General features: G+C 48.7%; 1 protein-coding gene across 3 annotated transcripts in view; it reads left to right on the top strand.

The window, feature by feature from the left end:
* The window catches only part of Gata4 (GATA binding protein 4), a 73,818-nt gene extending 61,827 nt beyond the window's left edge, over positions 1-11,991 (top strand). For 2 of the 3 annotated variants that reach the window (XM_046459308.2, XM_046459307.2), the window contains exons 3-7: positions 3,245-3,414; positions 4,213-4,338; positions 7,930-8,017; positions 9,505-9,653; positions 10,326-11,991. In XM_046459308.2, the coding sequence (XP_046315264.1) occupies positions 3,245-3,414; positions 4,213-4,338; positions 7,930-8,017; positions 9,505-9,653; positions 10,326-10,508 (716 nt within the window). In that variant the 3' untranslated portion in view covers positions 10,509-11,991. The remainder of the gene's footprint in view (positions 1-3,244; positions 3,415-4,212; positions 4,339-7,929; positions 8,018-9,504; positions 9,654-10,325) is intronic. The other variant, XM_046459309.2, reaches the window with a different exon arrangement.
* Positions 11,992-19,453: the final 7,462 nt, after the last annotated feature.

Below are 19,453 nucleotides of genomic sequence, written 5' to 3'. Positions count from 1 at the left end.
GTGATCTGTTTTCTATTTTTTTAATTAGATTTTTAAAAACAGGGAGGCATGGCATTGCAGAATGGTGTTTCTGAAGAAGTGAAGTCCATACGGTCTGACAGGAAAGGCTTTTTGGTGGTAGACTTAGCTGCCATCTCAGCGTCGGTGGAGTTTTATGTGCTGTTTTTCAGTTTAACATTATGGAATCAGCATTTTCTTCTATAGCTATATTGTCTTTGTAATAACAATTCAAGTTTTTAATGTAACATTTCATTGAATGAGTTGGATGGCAAGATCTTGTAGTAGAACCTGTGGAGGCCTCTGCAGGTTTGGAGGTGTGTGGTGGGGGGTTGGGGGTAGGGAGCTGACCGGTGCCTTGGGGAAGCATGGTCTTCACTTCCCTGGCTGCTGCTTACCACCTGCCCTTCTGCCTGGGCTGAACGTCCACACTTCCTATCCCAGACCAGCAACATCTGCCATCAACTCCCAACTCGGATGAGGGTATAGTCTGAAAATGACTTGTGTAATCCTGTTACTCGTTATTGATATTGCCCAACTAGATACTAGCATTCTGAGAGCAAGGTGCCCTCTTAGCTCCTGTGACATCTATTGGCCTGCTTAAACAGCAGATGTCTGGTAAATATTTGTCAGTGACAAATACATATTTGCCAACCTCCAATGACTTTACCTGACCATTAAAATGGTTCTGACTGTGTAGCCCATTCTTTGAGGCAAGCTTGCAGGAGTTTGGAGGCAATCTTTGGGTTGGGTTCTTGAGGCAGGGAAGGTAGTAACCAACAGAGAGGACACATCCCAAGATTGTTAGGTCCCTTGCAAAGATCCTGTCCCCCAGTGTAAAACAGTAAGTGTACAGAGAAGAATGGATCTGTCTTCCCCAAAGAAGAATAGATGATGAGATTTTTGACTATAGAGTTTAAATGAAGCAGAATCGGGGAAGAAGCTGGTCTGCTTGTCTTTAAAAGGAACCAAGTGTAAATCTTTACCTGTTAGATCAACAGACTGAGATCCTTATGAATGAAATGAAAGAATGTCTGTGATTTTCTTAAAAATGACAGGATGAGGTGGAAAAGAGGGAGGAGGTTTAGAAGAGACAAGATTGGCCACAAAATTATCAGAAGCCGGATGGTTAAATAAGAGTTCGTTTTTTAAATATTCTGTTCAATTCTGAATATATTTACTTTTTCTGTAATGAAGAAAAGTGGAAAAAAATGCTGCACTAGGTTAGGGCTGAAAAGGCCTCAGGCAGGGTTTAAGGTGGACTGCCGAGTCCTGGTCCAATTTTGAGACTGTAGTGCCATCTAGTGTTTATTGCCAGCAGAACGCTGGTATGGCCCATTGGTGTCCCTCCTGTCTTGGTCGAAGATTGGTCTGTGAACCCCTGGGCCTTCTATTTCCCTCATAGGGGGCCTGAGTCTGGATAGAGCAGTCCTGACAGGCCAAAGGCAATGATAGCGTTGGTCCAGGTGGGGGCAAGCCATGGACAGGAGTCACCTCGGATCGCAGGTGACCTTGGTGGAGGGCCCTGAGTGTGACCCAGGTGTAAAAATAGCCTCTCGTGTGACTGCTGTGTTAGCGCCCTGGCCTGAGCAAATAGCCCCTCGCACCTGCACAGTGTTTACTTGGTGGGGACACAGCTACCTGTTTGCAGGTGCAAATGACTGTTTGTGTACCCAGAGTTGGGGGGAGGGCCCCTCCTTCTCCTCCAGTCACATTCCCTTAGAGATGGTAGCGGGGCCACAGAGTTAGTAAAATGTGCAGCCTTCGACCAGGCTGGGCCTGAAGTGGGGAGAGATTTCACCTGGCATCCCACCTCCCAAAGAAGTTTCCCTTTTCACTGGAGAATCCACCTTGCCTCTGGCAGCAGGACAAGAAAGACCTGAAGACCAAGGTGGCTGTGTTTAGGGACAGAAAATCAGAATAGCATGAAGTCAGTGGGACTTCTGCAAGTTCTGAGTCGGGCTTTCTATAGAATGGAAGGAATGAGAACATTGGCCTAGCCTCTTTCACCCAGGCAAGGAGAAGGGCCTTATGAGGAATTTGTCACCTGTGAAATTCTGTAGAACTGGAAGAGAAAGGGAAGTGACAGATGATGGCAGCCTTCTGAGCCCATCTGACTTGCTCTGAGGTGCTATTGCTGGGAATAAGCACCTTTATTTTACGTACCAGTAAATAAGGAAAGATTTCAAGGACACAGAAGATCATGCAGATGTCTTAAAGTAGGGAAAAATGAGAAAATAAAGTCTTTCCTGCAGAGGAATTTGAAAATTTCAAGAACTCAAGTAGAAATCAATTCCATTTGACCTAGAAATTGTACTAGTAGCTGGGCATAGTGATGCACACCTGAAATTACAGTGACTTGGGAGGCTGAGGCAGGAAGATCACAAGTTAGAGGCCAGCTTGGGCAACTTAGTGAGACCCTGTCTTAAAAAGAAAATGCAAGTACTGAGATATAGTACTGCATAAAATAAAGGGCAGCAGCGAGTGGGGGATTCTCCTTCTAGGAGAGTATCCTAAGGAATAACCAGGAATGTACAGATTTATGTAGAAAATGAGCAATATTTACAACACAAAAATTGGCCACTGGACAAAGATTAATTATTGAATGATAGTAGTTAAAAGAGAGCATATATATATGATGGACTATTACACTGTGATAAAAGGAGTTTATAAAGAATTTCTAATGTAGGAAAAAGATTCAAAGTAGCCTGAACTCAGTTACTCAAAAACATATGCCTCCTATAAAACCTTGCACAGGATATAATAAAGCAAAATGATTGTAACACTGCATTATCTTTACAAATTTTGGTACTTTGTGATTCTCCTAATGTAAATATTTACTATATTTTTATTCGAAGGGAAAAAACAATCTTAAGTTTAAAGGAAAAAAGGGAGAGAATTTTGAGCAGTCCTGGTTAGATGAGCCCCTGGGTTGAAGACTCAGAGGGAGAGTGAGCTGGGCTGAGGTCTGGATGTGCCCCTCCCAGCCTTGGCAGCTGGGCTTTGGCTTTTTCAAGAACGCCCTGCCAGGTCTGGGAGGGCTGGGAGTAAAAGCGCCCACTTCCCAAGCAGCCCGGGACCCACTACCCCAGGTGAAGGTCAGAGTGAGGAGGAGGAGGGCAGCCAGCTGGTCTTCCTCTCCTTTCAAGGAAAAGGCGTCTTTCTGGGCTCTAGACTCTGGGATGGAAGTCTGCTGGACATGACCAAGGCTGTGATCCTGTGTGCTCTCTCCTGTTTCCCCACCCAGTAGACATGTTTGATGACTTCTCAGAAGGCAGAGAGTGTGTCAACTGTGGGGCCATGTCCACCCCACTCTGGAGGCGGGACGGGACCGGGCACTACCTGTGTAACGCCTGTGGCCTCTACCACAAGATGAACGGCATCAACCGGCCCCTCATTAAGCCTCAGCGCCGGCTGGTAAGCAAGTGCCAACAGTCCCTCCACCAGCCTGGGGAAGCCACCTCGCCCCTCCTTGGCATCTGGCTCCAAGCCTCTCATGGGGGGCGGGGGACTCTCTGGTTTTGAATTTTGGAACTCAAGGGTGTGGGTTGAGGGGGTTAGGTGGGTGGGGAGATGGGAGCATCAGGTAACTCCACAACTTTAGAGTTAGCTCAAGTTCCAAGAATGCACCAAACCATCTAGTGCAACCAGCACTGTGTGGAATTGGAAAGTGAAGCCGTGTGCAGGACGGCCCACCCACTCAGACTTGGAGTCTCCACTGACCTGTTGTCTTGAGGGCCTCCTACCCAGCCCCTGGGTTCAACCCAGAGCCTGCTTCCTTGTTTTCAGTGGATCAGTTAATAAAACCCAGAGCCTAGGAAGGCTGAGGCTCTGGTGTTTGTTCCGACTGGCTTTTCTGTATGTTGGGGAGGGAGGAACAGGGGATAAACCCTGAGTGCCCCTTTTGAAGTCCATCAAGTTCTTCCACTGCCCTTCCCAGACCTGGAAGCAAACATTAATTCTACTTTGGGAAGAAGCTTCTCTGCCTGCAGGGCCCGGTTTTTGGATGATGTCAAATGATAGGACTAGACCCCAGGCCTCAGGCTGCACTGCACTTTGCTGGCACTGCAGAGGTCTTGCAGCGGCTATGAACGGAACCAACTAGTCTGAGATGGCACCCAGGGCCGTAGTGGCCTCCTCCTGCCACCACTTAGGAAGACAAGCAGCAGCCTCTGCCTTCCACTTGGACACAAAACGTTTGCTTTCGGTTTGCAGTCCGCCTCCCGCCGAGTGGGCCTCTCCTGTGCCAACTGCCAGACCACGACCACCACGTTGTGGCGCCGCAATGCTGAGGGTGAGCCGGTGTGCAACGCCTGTGGTCTCTACATGAAGCTCCACGGGGTGAGTGGACTCTGAGCCTGCCTCACCCACGCCCCACCCACTCCTGTTATGCCCCGCCCATGCCCCACCCTCTCCTGCTATGCTCCACCCATGCCCCACCCATCTCCTGCTGTGCCCTGTCCACTTACCAACATGCCCCGCCCAACGCTGCCATCTTGCAGGGACTCTTGAAGGACCAGGAGGTGTCCAGGGTCTTTCATTCCCATCACTAAAGTTTCACTCTTCTTTCCTTCAGACTAGACTTTTTTGTTTTTAGTTTTTGTTTTTCGTTCTTAAATTAAAAAAAAAAAAAAAAAAGACTTACATTGGGAAGATTCGCCACTGTGCTGGTCTCATTCAGTTTTCACATTTTAATTCCCATTTTACAGATGAGACTATATATAGTAGCAGGAAACAAAGGTGATGTTTCTGCTTAGTGGATAAAATGTCAGCTTGTGTAAGGATAAGTGTTTGGGGCTGAGTGTGGAGGCCCACGCCTGTAATCCCAGTTACTGAGGAGGCTGAGGCGGGAGGCTGGCAAATTGGAGCTCAGCCTGGGAAGTGTAGTGAGACTGTCTCAAAATAAAATAAAACAGGCTAGGGATGTTGCTCAGTGGCAGATTGCCTTTGAGTTCAATCCCCAGTCCCTGGAGAAAACACAATAAAACAAGTGTTTGGGGTTGGGCTGTTCCACTGTGGTAGAGCGCTTGCCTCACCTGCACAAGCCCTGGGTTGAGTCCCCGATACAGGCCAGGTGGAATGGGGGGGATTGACTATTAATTTGGAAAACAAAAGTAAAACATGACCTCCACTTGTGCTTTAAACAAAAATAAATTTAGGTGATTTAAAGACACTAAATGTAGAACATCTTTGTAAGAAAATGAAAATACTGAACAACAAAATATTGTAGTGAAAATACTAGAAAAATAAAATAAATACAACAAAAATGCCAGATAATAAAACTAAAGAAATGTAAGAGGAGGTATTATGTAACATTGGGCATGGAAGAAGAATTCCTTAAGCAAGTTTTTAAAACTCTTAAGTATTTAATTGTTAAACATTTAATATTAGTGTATGGAAAATGATGCCTAAAGAAAGTAAAAACTGATATGCACGTAATATTTCCTCAACATAAAAAGTTCCTGTGAAGCTCCTTATGTTCTGATTTGGGACAATTTCCATTATATAACGTTGCATTTTATTGTTGTTTTGATTTTTAAGGCAGGGTGAAGAGCACTGTACATGGTATGGCACCATTTTTATAAATGAAGAGGAAAACATCATTTATATGTAGGTGCTTATAATGTGTACAGTACTTCTGGAAAAATACATAAGAAATTGGTGACTCTGGAGGCTGAGGCAGGAGGATGGAAAATTCAAGACCAGTCTGGGCAATCTAGTGAGACCCTGTCTCAAAACTAAAAAAGGATTGGGGATGTAGTTCAGTGGTAAAGCACTCCGGGGTTCAATCCCCAGTACTGAAAGCAAAAAAATCAAAGAAAAGAAAAAGGAAGAAAGTAAAATAAATAAATTGCGTCATGGGATACTCCAAGAAAAGAAATGGGTAACAGGGTAGTGAAGTGGAGCACAGTGTTAGAACATTTCTTAGTATGCGCAGGGCCCTGGGTTCCATCTGCAGCACCACAGAAGGAGGAAGAAGCAGGGTAAAGAGGGAGGAAGGGAGGAGAAAGGGAGGAGAGCAGGTGGAAAAGGGGAGGGGAAGAAGAAGAAACGGGTTTAGAACCAGGGTTAGGAGAACATTATTTTCACGGTACACTCTGTACCTTTTACATGATCTACATACAGATCTTTCTTGTTCAAAGGTAAACTAAAACAAAACAAAATAAAAAACAGAGCCTATAGCCTGTACAGTTGGTCTTCCCCCTACTGTACCAAACGGACAAAGGCACAGAAAACTCACAGGAACCAGTCAGACAGCCATGGAACATGCACACATGCCCGGCCCACTGGGAGCCAGGCAGTGTAAACTAAGGCACCCTGAGACTTTTGGCAACAATGGATGGTAAAAGCTACTGCTGGTGTGAATCTGGGGAACAGGCACGCTTGTGTATTGTTGATTCACATGTGAACTGCTGCACCTGTTCTTTAGGAAGCTAACCTAGCAACACTGGTTCAGGTTAAAAACACACGAACCTTTGCACATAGCTGCTCCACTGTTGGGAAAACAGCTTATAAAAAATCAAAGAACCACTACATGATAATATTTGAACCATTCATTGCTGTCTTCTTTATAGTGGCAAAAACTAGCTTAAAAACTTCAGAGCCCCATAAAGAATGATTGAATAAATTATGGGACACCCCATAATGTGCAATATTGGGTAGAAATGTAAAGATAATAAAGCTATGTATCTTGATCTGTAAAATGAAAACACACACTGCAAGTATTATGTATAGCATGACTCCATACTATAGAGGCTGGGGGACCATCTATGACCTTGCAGATAGAGATGGCAGAAGGGGCCGGTGGCTGTGGAGGCCCAGGAGGTGACTGGGGGGACGACACCTGCTTGCTGTGACCTAGGTCACATAGGTTGTTGTCTCTCTCTCATAGCCCGTCCATGTTCGTGTCTTTGCAGTGGTACTTGCTTTTCTTTCCACGTCTGCAGGTGTGGCCTTTATTAGTTCTACGTGGCAGATGAGCATAGAGTAGACCAGGGCTAGCAGATTGGTCCCGGCTTCAGAGAGAGCAGATGTGGGGAAGGCACAGGATCTAAAGATACTGGAAAGGTGCCCTTTGGCCTTTGTTAGCCCAGAACACTTGCTTAGGCCCCTGTGAGGGCTCAAGGGTGTGACTCTACCAGTCGCGGCTTGCTCCGGCACCAGGTGCACCTGGTGCTGTCCTCGCACAGTTCTCGGAGGACCTGGCCATAGCATCGTCTCTCTGGTGTCACCCGTGCACTCCCCTCCACCCGTGCAGTCCATCACCAGCTCCAGCAGGACTGCAGGGCAGAGCTAGTGTGACGGGTGCCCGTGTCTCCACTCCTAGCGCTACCCCAGTCTGTCTGTTTTCTCAGTGTCATTATTACTAGCACCCCTTCCTATTTCTGCAGTGCCCTGGTGGGATGACCAGGGCTTTTGGACATTCCATTCCTGCTGCCTAAAACACCTGCCCTAGTGCCTCTTGGGTGTCACGTTCTCAGCGAAGCCCTCCTCGATAACCTCATGCCTCTCTTCTCCAACCCAGGACACAATATACTGTTTCCTCTGTTTTCCCACGTCACTAACAGAGTCCGGTGGTTTTTCCGCATCTCTCTTTCCCACTAAATGGAACTTCTGGTGGGAAGGAACTGTGTCATTTTCTAGTTCTCCAGGGTCTAGTAAAATACCCACCATATAACAGGTACCCAATTAAAATTTTTTTTTTTCTGATGCTGGGGATCAAATCCAGGACTTCCTGCGAGCGAGGCAAGCACTCTACCCCAGGCTGCAGCCCTCAGTGTGTTTTTGAAAGTAGATTTGATTCCTTTCTCCGAGGAGTCCCAGGGGCCTGGGTGCTCAGCCTGGGTTTGCAGAAGGTTGCTTAGGTGTCACCTTCCTGCAGTGCAAGGTGTGCAAATGGGAAGCTACATGTATTGACTTGTGACCCTCTAGGTCCCCAGGCCTCTCGCGATGCGGAAAGAGGGGATTCAAACCAGAAAACGGAAGCCCAAGAACCTGAATAAATCCAAGACAGCAGCAGGTAAGGCACAGAGCTCTGCTGGGTGAAGCGCCAGGAGCCCCGGGGTGTGAGGAGCGCCTCTCCTGGGTCAGGCCGGGCCAGCCTGGGCTGCCAAGGGGTGTGATAGACCCACTCATCCTTGGCTCTTGAGCACACAATGAATAAAGTTGCCATGGTACATAGTGGGAGCTTTCGGAGCTGGCTCAACTCTAGCTGGGGTCTGATTGCCATCAACTGCGATGGCCAGTGGGACCAGTGGAGGGCCCGAGGCAGAGAGGAGCATGTTGCTTGGTTCCTTTGTCTTTGGTGCTATGGCCAGCCCAGAACTCAATCCCTTTAGCTTCCTGAGAAGGACCAGGATCCTCTTAGTCTTTTTCTCTACATATTGATCTATGTCTAGGTGTCATTATGTCACCTGGTGCTTTGTACTTCAGGAAGCTCTTTTGTCAATAGTGTCTCAGTGATCCACTCGGGATCCCAGAGAAACTGTTTATTAACGCCATCTTTCTAATGAGCACATAGACTCAGAGAGGGCACTGACTTAGCCAGAGTTACACCACAGCTATTCATGGGCAGAACTGAAATTAAAGCCGAAGTCTTCACACACCAGGGTTAATAGTCCGTTCAATATAACATTCCGCCTCTTAATTCCTAGATTAGTAAGGAGGGTCACTAATGTCCCCTGTGCAGGCATTCCCTACGCCACATGGCTACCAAGTTAAGGATCTGACAGGTCAGTGCTGCAGTTGCAGAGAAGATAAATTGGCTGATATGATGAGGAGCTTCTCTTCTCTTCTGCAGCATGACAGTCAGATAAATTGCCATTTACACCACCGAGGACATGATGGGAATTCTACTTTCTAGATTCACCATTGGCTCACTCCTTCTGGCAGAGATACTTCCTGTTGAATCCCCTGCCTCACACCCGTGGTCCCCCGTGTCTCCCTCCTCCCTGCTGCCTGGAGCTGCAGCCCTGCCCCGGCATCACCTCCCATCCTCGCACGCAGCCACACGGGCACAGCAAGCGTTCAGTTCAGCCATAAAAATCCCCTCTCCAAATTCCAGACCCAGGAAGACGGGTTTGGCAGTTGGACCTACTCTGAACCCACACAAGGGCCATTTATCCTGATCAGTACAACTGTTCGCGTTTTGCTGTAGCGATGTTAATGAATCTGATTGTGGGTTGTTGTCCCAGATGCCTGTGGAGACATTCTATAGTATACAATGTTTGCACTTTTTGAAATCCAGATCTTAAATTCTAAAACACATGTGGCCTCAAGGGTATGGGATGTGGGGGGAGAGGACGAGCTTGTCATTTGGAAGAGTCCCCTTGGAATAGGACACGTCTGCTCCATTTTGAGAACTGTGCCCTCCACTGATATGGACCCTGGCTTCTCTCCCTGGCAAATGTAAATGAAGCCATCAGCAGAGACTGTCCGGCTCTCTCAAAGGGCCACTCTCCCAGTTCCCTGCCTCTGAGCTGTGCCTCCTGGCTCCCCCTGTTCTAGGTCCTTCCGGCAGTGAGAGCCTTCCTCCCACCAGCAGTGCTTCCAGCAGCACCAGCAGCACCACCACCACCAGCAGCGAGGAGATGCGCCCCATCAAGACAGAGCCCGGCTTGTCATCTCACTATGGGCACAGCAGCTCCATGTCCCAGGTACCCTGTGGGCGGGGCGGCAGGGCTGCACGGGGGAGTGGACTCCAGACCCTGGGTGCAGCATGAGCTGCCCCCAGACCTGCAGACGGCCAGCAGGAGCAGCCCCTGCGGGGCTACCAAAGCCCTGCCCCTGAGCCCTCGGATGGCTTATCAAGCCACAGCATTTGGATACAGCTGTAGCACACACAGCTGGCCCTCTGTGCCATGGCCTTTGGAAACAAGGAGAAGGTGCCCAGATGCTGGCACCCAGATGGGAAAGAAGGACCCTGCTGGCTGGACACAGGCTGGGAAGCTGCAGAGGCAGGGTGGGTGCAGACATCGGGCAGGGTGCTGTTTCCGCAAGGTCCCTCTTTGGGTTTTTTGGTACTGGAGATGCCACTTAGCAGTGCTTGTTCCCCTGGGCCACATCCCAGCCCTTCTTGTTTTGAGACCGGGCCTCACCAAGTTGCTTAGAGCCTTGCTAAGTTCCCGCGGCTGGCCTCGCGCTCTCAGTCCTCCTTTCTCAGCCTCCTGAGTTACTGGGGTCACAGGCACATGCTGCTCATGCCAGGTTTCTCCTTGGATGACATGATGGGGTCAGTGTGTCCCAGCCTACCTTTACCAGTCCCTACTCTGGTCCCCGTGAGCCCTCAGGCACATCCCACTGGCCTCATGGTGCTTTCTGCCTTGCAGACGTTCTCCGTCAGTGCCGTGTCTGGCCACGGGCCCTCCATCCACCCGGTCCTCTCTGCCCTGAAGCTCTCCCCACAAGGCTACGCATCTCCTGTCAGCCAGTCACCACAGGCCAGCTCCAAGCAGGACTCTTGGAACAGTCTGGTCTTGGCTGACAGTCACGGGGACATAATCACTGCCTAATCTCTCCTCCTTCCCTCCTCAAATTCCTGCACGGACCTGGGACCTGGGGGCCGCCCTCTGCCTGGGAAGGACTCCAGAGCAACTGGGAAGAAACTTGAAGTCGACAATTGGTTCTGAGAAGTGGGAGTTGGATTTTCTCAGGTGCCTTTTCCAGGTGGGGTCTGGAAGGAGCCCACTCTCTGCGCTCTGACACAGACCAGCCCACCCTTCACGGCAGGCACAATAAGTCTCCTCCATGGAGTTGGCGACTTCTTTCTCATTCCCTGTCCCACCTGGCCCCGCCCCTGACAGAGACAAGATGTCCATCTCCCCTGCTTCCCACTGCTGTGGCCCAAGGTGGTGGCTTTACCATTGTGTTCCCAGCACTGGGGCTCTACGGGCAGCTGATGGGGCAGGGCTCTGGGACCCCCGCTGTAGCCTGAACAGGGCATCTGCTTGATGTGTATTGAATGTGACAGGCCCCTTCGGGCAGCCTCAGCCCTTGCCCAACACTCCCCTTGAGGCACTGCACATCCCTGCATCCCCACGGCTGATCCGAGTCCAGTAGCACTGGGTGCTGTGCAGAGGTGACTGAACGCATCCCGGGAAATGGAAGAGAGACCTGCGCCCCTGCACCGCGTGGCGTCATCAGATAGCCGTTGGGCAGTGCCGCCGTCCCCCGTCCATTCCCTGCTGAGGGCTCTGCTCCTTCTCTTCTCCCACCAGGGCCTGTGGCATAGAAATCCCTTCTGTCCTGAGCGATCCGGCTCTGTCTTCAGCCCAATCATGCCTCTTCTTTGTCAAAACGAGAGCTCAGTAGTGTAGCCGAAGGGCAGACCCCAGCATCCTCCGTTCACCGCATCCACGCAGAGGGGTACTGAGAAGGGACAGAGGTCCTGCTGCTAAACTAACTGGCGAACACTCATCCTCGAGGTCCTCCAGGGAGTGCACCTGGGGGGCACGCCCTGCTCGGGACTCCAGCTTGCTTGCTCTCTGAGCCTGTGGACGGTGGCCTGGCCAAGTCACCAGCACCTGGACCTGCATTCTTTCCCTGGCAAGAACCTTCTGTCTGGGAGATGAGAAGCTAGAGAGTTTGCAAGATCAACACAAACCAAACAACAAAACTGGCCGAAAGAAAGACGATGGCTATAAGAAGACACTGAGGGTGGGCCTTGAGGGGACATGCAGCTCCCAGCTGTTCTGGATTGGCCTCCTCCCTCCACGCTGGGCTCCCAAAGACTTCCTCCCTGTCCTCTGTATCCGCAGAGCCGCCGCTGACTGTGGCCTCACTCCGTCCACCCCAGACTCCCAGCCCCACCCCAGCCCTCCTGGCTGTAGCAGAGTACCTTTGAACCAAGATTCTGTTTTAATCATCATTTAACACTTTTCCTCCCTGAAGGCTGCCCCTCCATTCCCTCCTGACCCACCAACCTGATAACATTGTCTTAAGGTGGAATGGCTGTAAAATCAGTATTTAACTAATAAATTTATCTGTATCCCTCTTGCCCTCTCCCCCTCAGGGCTCTTTATGGGAGGGCCCATGCTGTTTTCTTTTTCAGGGGAGCACAAAGGCCTCAGGTGATCCACTCCCAGCTGCTTCCACCCAGTGTCCTGCATCTGGGTTGGCCGTCCCACCTCTGTGGGTGGCCGCAGGGGCGAAGGGTGCTGTCCCAACCCTGGTACTAACTGGCGGTCTGGCTGCAGTGTCCTAGGGCAGGGCTGGATCAACTGCTAACCCAAGCTCCTCTGTCTTCACCTTCTTAGGAGACAACAGTTGTCACCCTGGTCATAGGGGCGCTGTTAGAGCCCCACCAGACCCTGGGAGAGTAGGTGCTCTCCCTAGCACCATCCTCCTGGACTAAGCTGTGTCTTAGAGGGGAGCCCTGAGAGCTCCTGCCATCTGCTGCTCTTCCTCGGGGGTATGATCCAAACAGGCCCCAAGAGGGCAAACGATGCACGCTGAGAGGAGACTGAAGCATTGCCGGCTCTGTCCAGGTGGCCTCTCCTCCTTTGGCAGTATGTGGGGAGGGAGAAAGGTTCCCAGGCCACCCGATTCAGCCCCCTAGGGATGGGATGGCCACGCAGATGGTTGCCTTCAGAATGGTCCTACATCTCACCTGCCTTTTGCCAAATCTCCTGGGCAGTTGGAATCATTTAACTTTTCATAGCATCCTAAATATTTTCCAGCAGGTAAGAAACAAAAACAAAACAACAATGACAACCAGAAATCCACTTATAATGGTTCTTTTTGTATCAGGGATTGAAACCCAGGGTGCTTAACCACTGAGCCACTTCCCCCCAGCTCTTTTTTAATATTTAGAGACAGGGTCTCATTAAGTTGCTTAGGGTCTCATTAAGTTGCTTAGGGCCTCACTAAGTTGCTGAGGCTGGTTTTGAACTTCTTGCAATCCTCCTGCCTCAGCCTCCCAAGCCACTGGGATTACAGGCATGCACCACTGTGCCTAGCAACAACCATTCTTCTATGTGACACCGTAAGCTCTTAAACTTGCTGTGCAATCATCAGGCCTATCCAGTGAGCTTCTACCCCAAGGATGAGTACCAGATAACCTGAGTATAAGTAACTGGGTAGATTGAAGCTGAGTGCAGTGGCACACACCTGTAATCCCAGGCTGAAGCAGGAGGATGACAAGTTGGAGGCCAGCCTCAGCAACTTAAGGAGACCCTATTTCAAAATAATAAAAGGACTGGGGATGTAGGGGAAAAAATTTAAATAAGCTAGATTCAAAGCCAAAAGCTACCTTGGTGGCAGAAAGCACATGATTTTTATGATTAGATCTTTTCTTAAACAATTGGGCAACTTCCCTTCAGCAATGACTTTCAAAACAAAATTCCACAGGATAGCAGAAGATCACCTCGTTCCTCATCCAGTTATAAGTGGTACCCACCCAAATAGGATACCACAGTCTCTTGGCTCCCCAGACTGCCTGCTTCCCCAAACCAAATACATCCTAGGGTAGGGGAACTGCCACCAATGGGGACAGTATAAAAGAAGCCACCTCCAGAGAGTTGGGACATGGCTGGGGGGAGAGGAGAGTGAGGATTGTAAAAATAGCATCATTAGGATGAAAGGCTTTCTAGAGGGGCGATAAAGCAGCCCACAAGTGTGTTTCTATGGAAGAAACCCCTCATGTCACCTCTGGTCACACTCTGGCTGTGATAGAATCTTTTTAAGCCCAGGGTAAGTCATTTTCCAGTTATAGAGCATTAATCCTGACATTTGGATGCCCTTAAGAGGGATAAGCCATAGCTCGTTAGCTGTAATTATGCACCAAACAGAGCAGGGATCTATTAGGATGAACCCCCACCCCAGACCCCCAGACTTGATGTGCTGACTGTGTCAACTTTTCGTCACTAGGACAAAATGCTTGAGATCTTTAACATCAAGAGTAGGGGTTTCTTTTGGCTCACAGTTTTGGAGTTCCAGTCTAAGACTGGGCAGACCCATGGCTTCGGGCCTCTGGTTGGCAATGGCGGGGAGCACGTGGAGGAGCAAACAGCTCATTTCATCTCCAGGACACCAAGGGGACAGGAAGAAGCCAAGGCTCCCATGGACCTCCCTAGGGCTCCCCTCCTGAGGTCCCACTGTCCCCCAGTGGCACCACCATGGGGACCAAGACTTTTTTAACACCCACACCTTTAGGGGGTCATTCAAGGTGCCAACTATAGCACTGACTTGTGCACTAAGTTTATGAAACACAACCATTTGGAGTGACATTGGATGTTCTGAGGGTTTTTTTGTTTTATTTTGTTTTTGAATCATATTGTGACATTGGGAATGACTCTTCAGATTGCCCCTGAAACGCCATCATTCCACAGTCATGCAAATGTGTCTTGTCCCATAACAAGGACCAGCCTCAAGAGCATCCAGGTGCAGCTTGGGAAGCGCTCTCTTTAGGCACCTGTCCCTCTGATCCGCCTGCCCCTCCGGGTGTCACTCTCATCCAGTTACTGAGGCTTCTCTCCCTTAGCCTCCAGGGGCCCAAGGCCACCCTGTAAGCTCTGGCTCCCATGTGACTTCTGTTTCTCTGATGGCCTTGGCAGGGGCATTTGCAAAGAGGCTATTGATTTGAAAATGAGAGGGAACCAAGTGCAAAGCCAAGAGGACATTAGAAGCCTAATCTTCCAGTTCCCCTGGCCTGCGCCTTGCTACCTCATCCCTTGGCTGGCACCCCAGGACTGAGGGTTTAGTTTTCCAGAGCAGTGACAGCACAGCTGTGCCCTCTGTCAACAAGAACGTGGATGGATCATGAAACGCCTGTGGGCACCCTGGGCTGGTGAAGAGACCCAGGTGAGGAGGTCTTCAGGTAGGTGCAGGAGGCAGGTGGTAGATGAGACCCTCACCTACAAACCACTGGATTCCTAAGAGTCTGTAACTGGGCACAACAGAAGTTCCAGCCAGCTCAGGTCAACTGGGAAGTCAGTGCTTCCTGGTCAGTGAATCTCTGAGCATCAGGAGTTAACTGGGCCAGCTCTGCACTGGGGGCCATGCTTGCAGGCTGTGTTACTAGTTTCCTCTGCTGCCTGGTCTAGAAGATGAATTTGCTCAAGTGAAATGAACCATAATTAGAGATGTAAACATTTTGAGATTGAGCTTCTCTCCTCTGTCCTTTGGCTTTGGAACTCAATAATAAAAAAAAAAAAAAATTGGAAAACACCTCTCATTGGAAAACATCTGTCATTTCTAGGGTACTTAATTATCTGAAGCTGTCTGTCTGGGATGGAAGACAGATGGGTGAGGAAAGACAGAGACAGTCCACATGGGCTGAGGACCAGGACTCTGTTGAGCACAGCAGTCGGTTGTGCCGTGTACCATGACTTCCAATCAAGGAGTACTGTATTAGTCAAAGAATTCACAGATGTGGCTGCAGTGGGATGGCAGGAAACACTTTCAGGACGTCAGCCCCTCGTCCCCATCTTTATGACATCCTCAAATGCAATCTGTGTACCTTGCCTTGGAGATTTCCTTACAGTGGTCTCCAGTCTCATCACAGAGATCCCCTTGCTGGGCACACCACCACCATGGTCCCCATGTCTTGAACAGTTCTAGCTACGTAATCTTTTGGGTTTACCTCATTTTTCACCCATCAGAAACCACTATGCGTGAATTGCACCTCAAATTTCTTTTTTTTTTTTTGTGGTGCTGGGGATTGAACCCAAGGCCTTGTGCGTGCAAGGAAAGCACTCTACCAACTGAGCTATATCCCCAGCCCACACCTCAATTTTCAAAAGAACAAAAACTGTAACTGTTCATCTCTGCTAACAGGTACCAGAGGGCCAGTCACTGAGCTGAGTTCTCGCCGAAGGCAAGGCATTAGTGGATGGTCTTGCGATAGTTACTAAATGGATGGTTTCTTCGGGGCTTTTTGACTATTTAAAATGGCTGTGGGTTCCTAATGAGTGAATCTCTGGGTCCTTGTGGCACTACACTCAGGACAGTTTCTGTATCCATTCCCGTCTGTGTGCTATGGCCTCCTCAGGAGCAGGGCAAGGGAAGCATTGGTGAGGGCCCCAAACTGGGAATTCTGAAAGCTGCTTTCTAGTCCATGTGTGGCCACAGGCCAGCTGTGTGGCTTTGGGCACCTCAGCCTCCTTGTCTATAAATGTTTTGCCCTGGAATTCTGTAAGGCGTCTTGGAGCCTAATCCATCTATGACAGTAAATGACATAAACTTGTCCTTGCCAAATCTGTTATGGCACAAGGGGGCACATATCACATTTCCTTTTGGTACCTGCCATGCTGTGGATATGGTCAGGAGATGACAAAGATATATTCTCCAGAGTCACACTGGATTAGACGTAGTGTCCATGCCTAAGAAGTCACAGGAAAGTGACTTGCCTCTCCCTGTGGGTCCCACACACTCTGTGGGCACAGAGGAAACCTCAGAGCCTGAGATTTGAATGTGCTCCTTCTAGAGTCTAGATATTGGTGAAAAGTACAACCTTTCCTGTTAGATTTTATGATGCTAACAGAAATTTTAGAAATTATTATTATTATTATTATTATTATTTTTGAGAACTGGGATTGGACTCAGGGGCACTTGATCACCAAGCCACACCCCTATTTTGTATTTTATTTAGAGACAGGGTCTCACTGAGTTGCTTAGTGCCTGGCCTTGGCTGAGGCTGGCTTTGAACTTGTGATGTTCCTGCCTCTGTCTCTGGAGCCACTGGGATGCAGGCATGTGCCACTGCGCTCAGCTTGATATTTCAGAAATTATATAACCAGTGAGCCTTGTCCCTCAGAGAGGTCGCCTGGAAACTGCACTCTGAGTGTCACAGTTGTTGCTAGTCAGAACCTTCCATAAACGACCTGAGAGAGCAGGCTGCATATCACTTAGCCACATTTAATTTGAGGCCCCAACAGAATTCCATCATTTGGCCCATGTTTGTCACCATCCTTGTTCTAAATGCCCTGAAAAATAAGAGAAATTTGACATCAATGAGAAGCTGTTGAAGAAAGCCCATAGGCCCTGAAAAGGAATCCCCTCAAAGGAAGCTGGGGGGACATTTTTGGGTCTGCGGTTGCCACGCTGAAGAGGAAGCACCCTGAGGCTTAGTTCAAGTGATTTCTGAAAACTACCCAAGGACCTTGGCATTCTCCCTCACTCCCCAGCTGCGCTGACAGGTTTGGGAGGGTGGCAGGTTACAACCTGGAAGAGTAGGAGGCCTGCTGCAGGATTCCCAGGACAAAATATTCAGGGTCAGTCATTTCTGCAATTTGGGGCAGTGCTTTCTTTTGTCTTTAATGTGTGGGGGGATCACAGACTTCTCTGTAAATGTTCAAAAACTATGTTCACGTTCCCCCAAAAGGTAAACATAGCTTGCGATTTTGCACACCACTCAGCATCTTAGGGTCATGTGAATTCGGAAGTTTCTTCATATTCCCCTGGTTAAGAACCCCTGCTCTGAGGCTCTGGTGTCCTCCAGGGCTGCAAGGTTATGTCTGTCATCCCGAACACTGCAAGTTTGTCTATGGTGCCCTAGACAAGCTGGGCCCAGAATAAATCTTGATGTTTAGTTATGGAGCCAAGCAATCAAACCTTCCCAGGGCAGTCGTCAAAGCCCCTGAAGCTGCTCTTGGCTCCAGGATTGTCCTGCAGCCTAAAATCTACCAGTTGGCACAGTTCTCCAATGACAGGGCTGGAGGACTGTTCAATACCTTCCTTCCAGGAAGTAGAGGTATAGACTCTGTGAGAGTTCAGTGGGGTTACAGGAGACAAGCTACTAGGACTTTCAATAGCTGAAACAAAACAGAATGAAAACTGAATCCTGCTAAGGAAAAGGAAGCCCAGGGCCGGGATGCTGCATTATTTACAGACTGTGGGAGCTTCAGAGATCATCTGAGGGTCCAAACTTCTTGTACCACCACGAAGGGAACTTTCCCGAAGCCACAGAACTGGTGGGGGAAAAGCATCTTTACTCCCTATCTGCCCTCACTAGGAAGGCCTAGAGACCGGACCTGCATGGTGCTTGCAGTTTGTGCATTTACCATGTGGGGGCGCCCACACTCTCCTCTCCCTTTCCACCTTCAGTATCCTTTGAGTTTTCAAGACATTAAACTGAAAAAATTCTGCTGAAACCACCTACGCCTATTGAGCACTACTGCATACAAGACACTGCTAATAGCTTTACATAGCCACAGAAAACATTGCATACCCTCACAAACACGAAGATGATATCGCCCATGAATTTTTAAGTCATTTGAAGATCACAAGGCTTTCAAGATTCACACCATGTCCGCTGGACTCCAGAATCTGGGTTTTAACACCCACCCTGATTCTTTTAAATAGTGAATCCTACAAGCTGGGGAGATTTACACAGCTTGTTTCTAAGCACTTTACTTGTTATGTGTGTTCCCTAACTACTCTCACATTTAGTCATTATTTCAGCTTCTAAGTACTGTTCTTTAGGCCCTGGCATGTCAAGCATGAAGTGTGGTCCTTGGACCAGCAGCATCAGTCCCTAGGAACTTGTTGAAAAGACCAAATCTTGAGCCCTGCTATAGACTGAACCAGAATATGTGTTTAAACAGGTTTCCAGGTGATTCATATGCTCATTAAAGCTTAGACGTGTAAGCTGGGCGAGGTGGCGCATACCTGTAATCCCAGCAGCTCAGGAGGTTGAGACAGGAGGATCATGAGTTCAAAGCCAGTCTCAGCAAAAGTGAGGTGCTAAGCAACTCAGTGAAACCCTGTCTTTAACAATAATTTTAAAAAATACAAAATAGGACTGAGGATGTGGCTCAGTGGTCAAGTGCTCCTGAATTTAATCTCTGGTACAAAAAAAAAAAGTTTTAGAAGTATGGTTTTATGTCTAAAATACCATGAAACAGATGTTCAATTTAATGAATACACTCAAAGATATTGTGACTTGCTTGCATTCCCACAGATAATAATGAGTCAATACATGTAAAGAACTTACAAACTGACTTGCATATAGAATCTTCTCAATAAGCAATAGCTATAGGGCTGAGGTTGTGGCTCAGTGGTAGATTGCTTGCTTAGCATGTGTGAGGCACTGGATTGGATTCTCAGTACTGCATATAAATAAATAAAGATCCATTAACAACTTAAAAACAAAAAGAAAACAAAACAAAAAACCAAAAAGCAATAATTATAAATGAGAGCCAAGCTGTGAACCATATAGTTTCTCAACTGCATAGTCCCTTGATCTCAGAAGAAGCATCTCAGATGGGAGGCATTCATTCTACCAGGTGAGATAAAGATTGAGGCTAGGCTGCCCTTCCAAGCACAGCCAATCTACAAAGGGGGAACAGGGGATTCTGGAAGCTACCAAGGAGTGAGCCTGATCCTAAAGCAAGAGGCATCCTGTGGTAGGGATGCTATTTTCCCAAAGAAGCAGATACAGGAACTTGGAAACCTTGTCCTGCAAACCCATGTCCTCAAGCCTCCCTCTCTCTGCCTCTAGGGGTCCTCTTGACCCTAG

The sequence above is a fragment of the Marmota monax genome, unplaced genomic scaffold (assembly GCF_021218885.2).
Source record: "Marmota monax isolate L192 unplaced genomic scaffold, Marmota_monax_Labrador192_F-V1.1 WCK01_AAM20220418_F8-fsc00288, whole genome shotgun sequence".
NCBI classification, from domain to species: domain Eukaryota; kingdom Metazoa; phylum Chordata; class Mammalia; order Rodentia; family Sciuridae; genus Marmota; species Marmota monax.
Note: the sequence above shows the minus strand (reverse complement) of the source record. Positions and strands in the feature narration are given on the sequence as shown.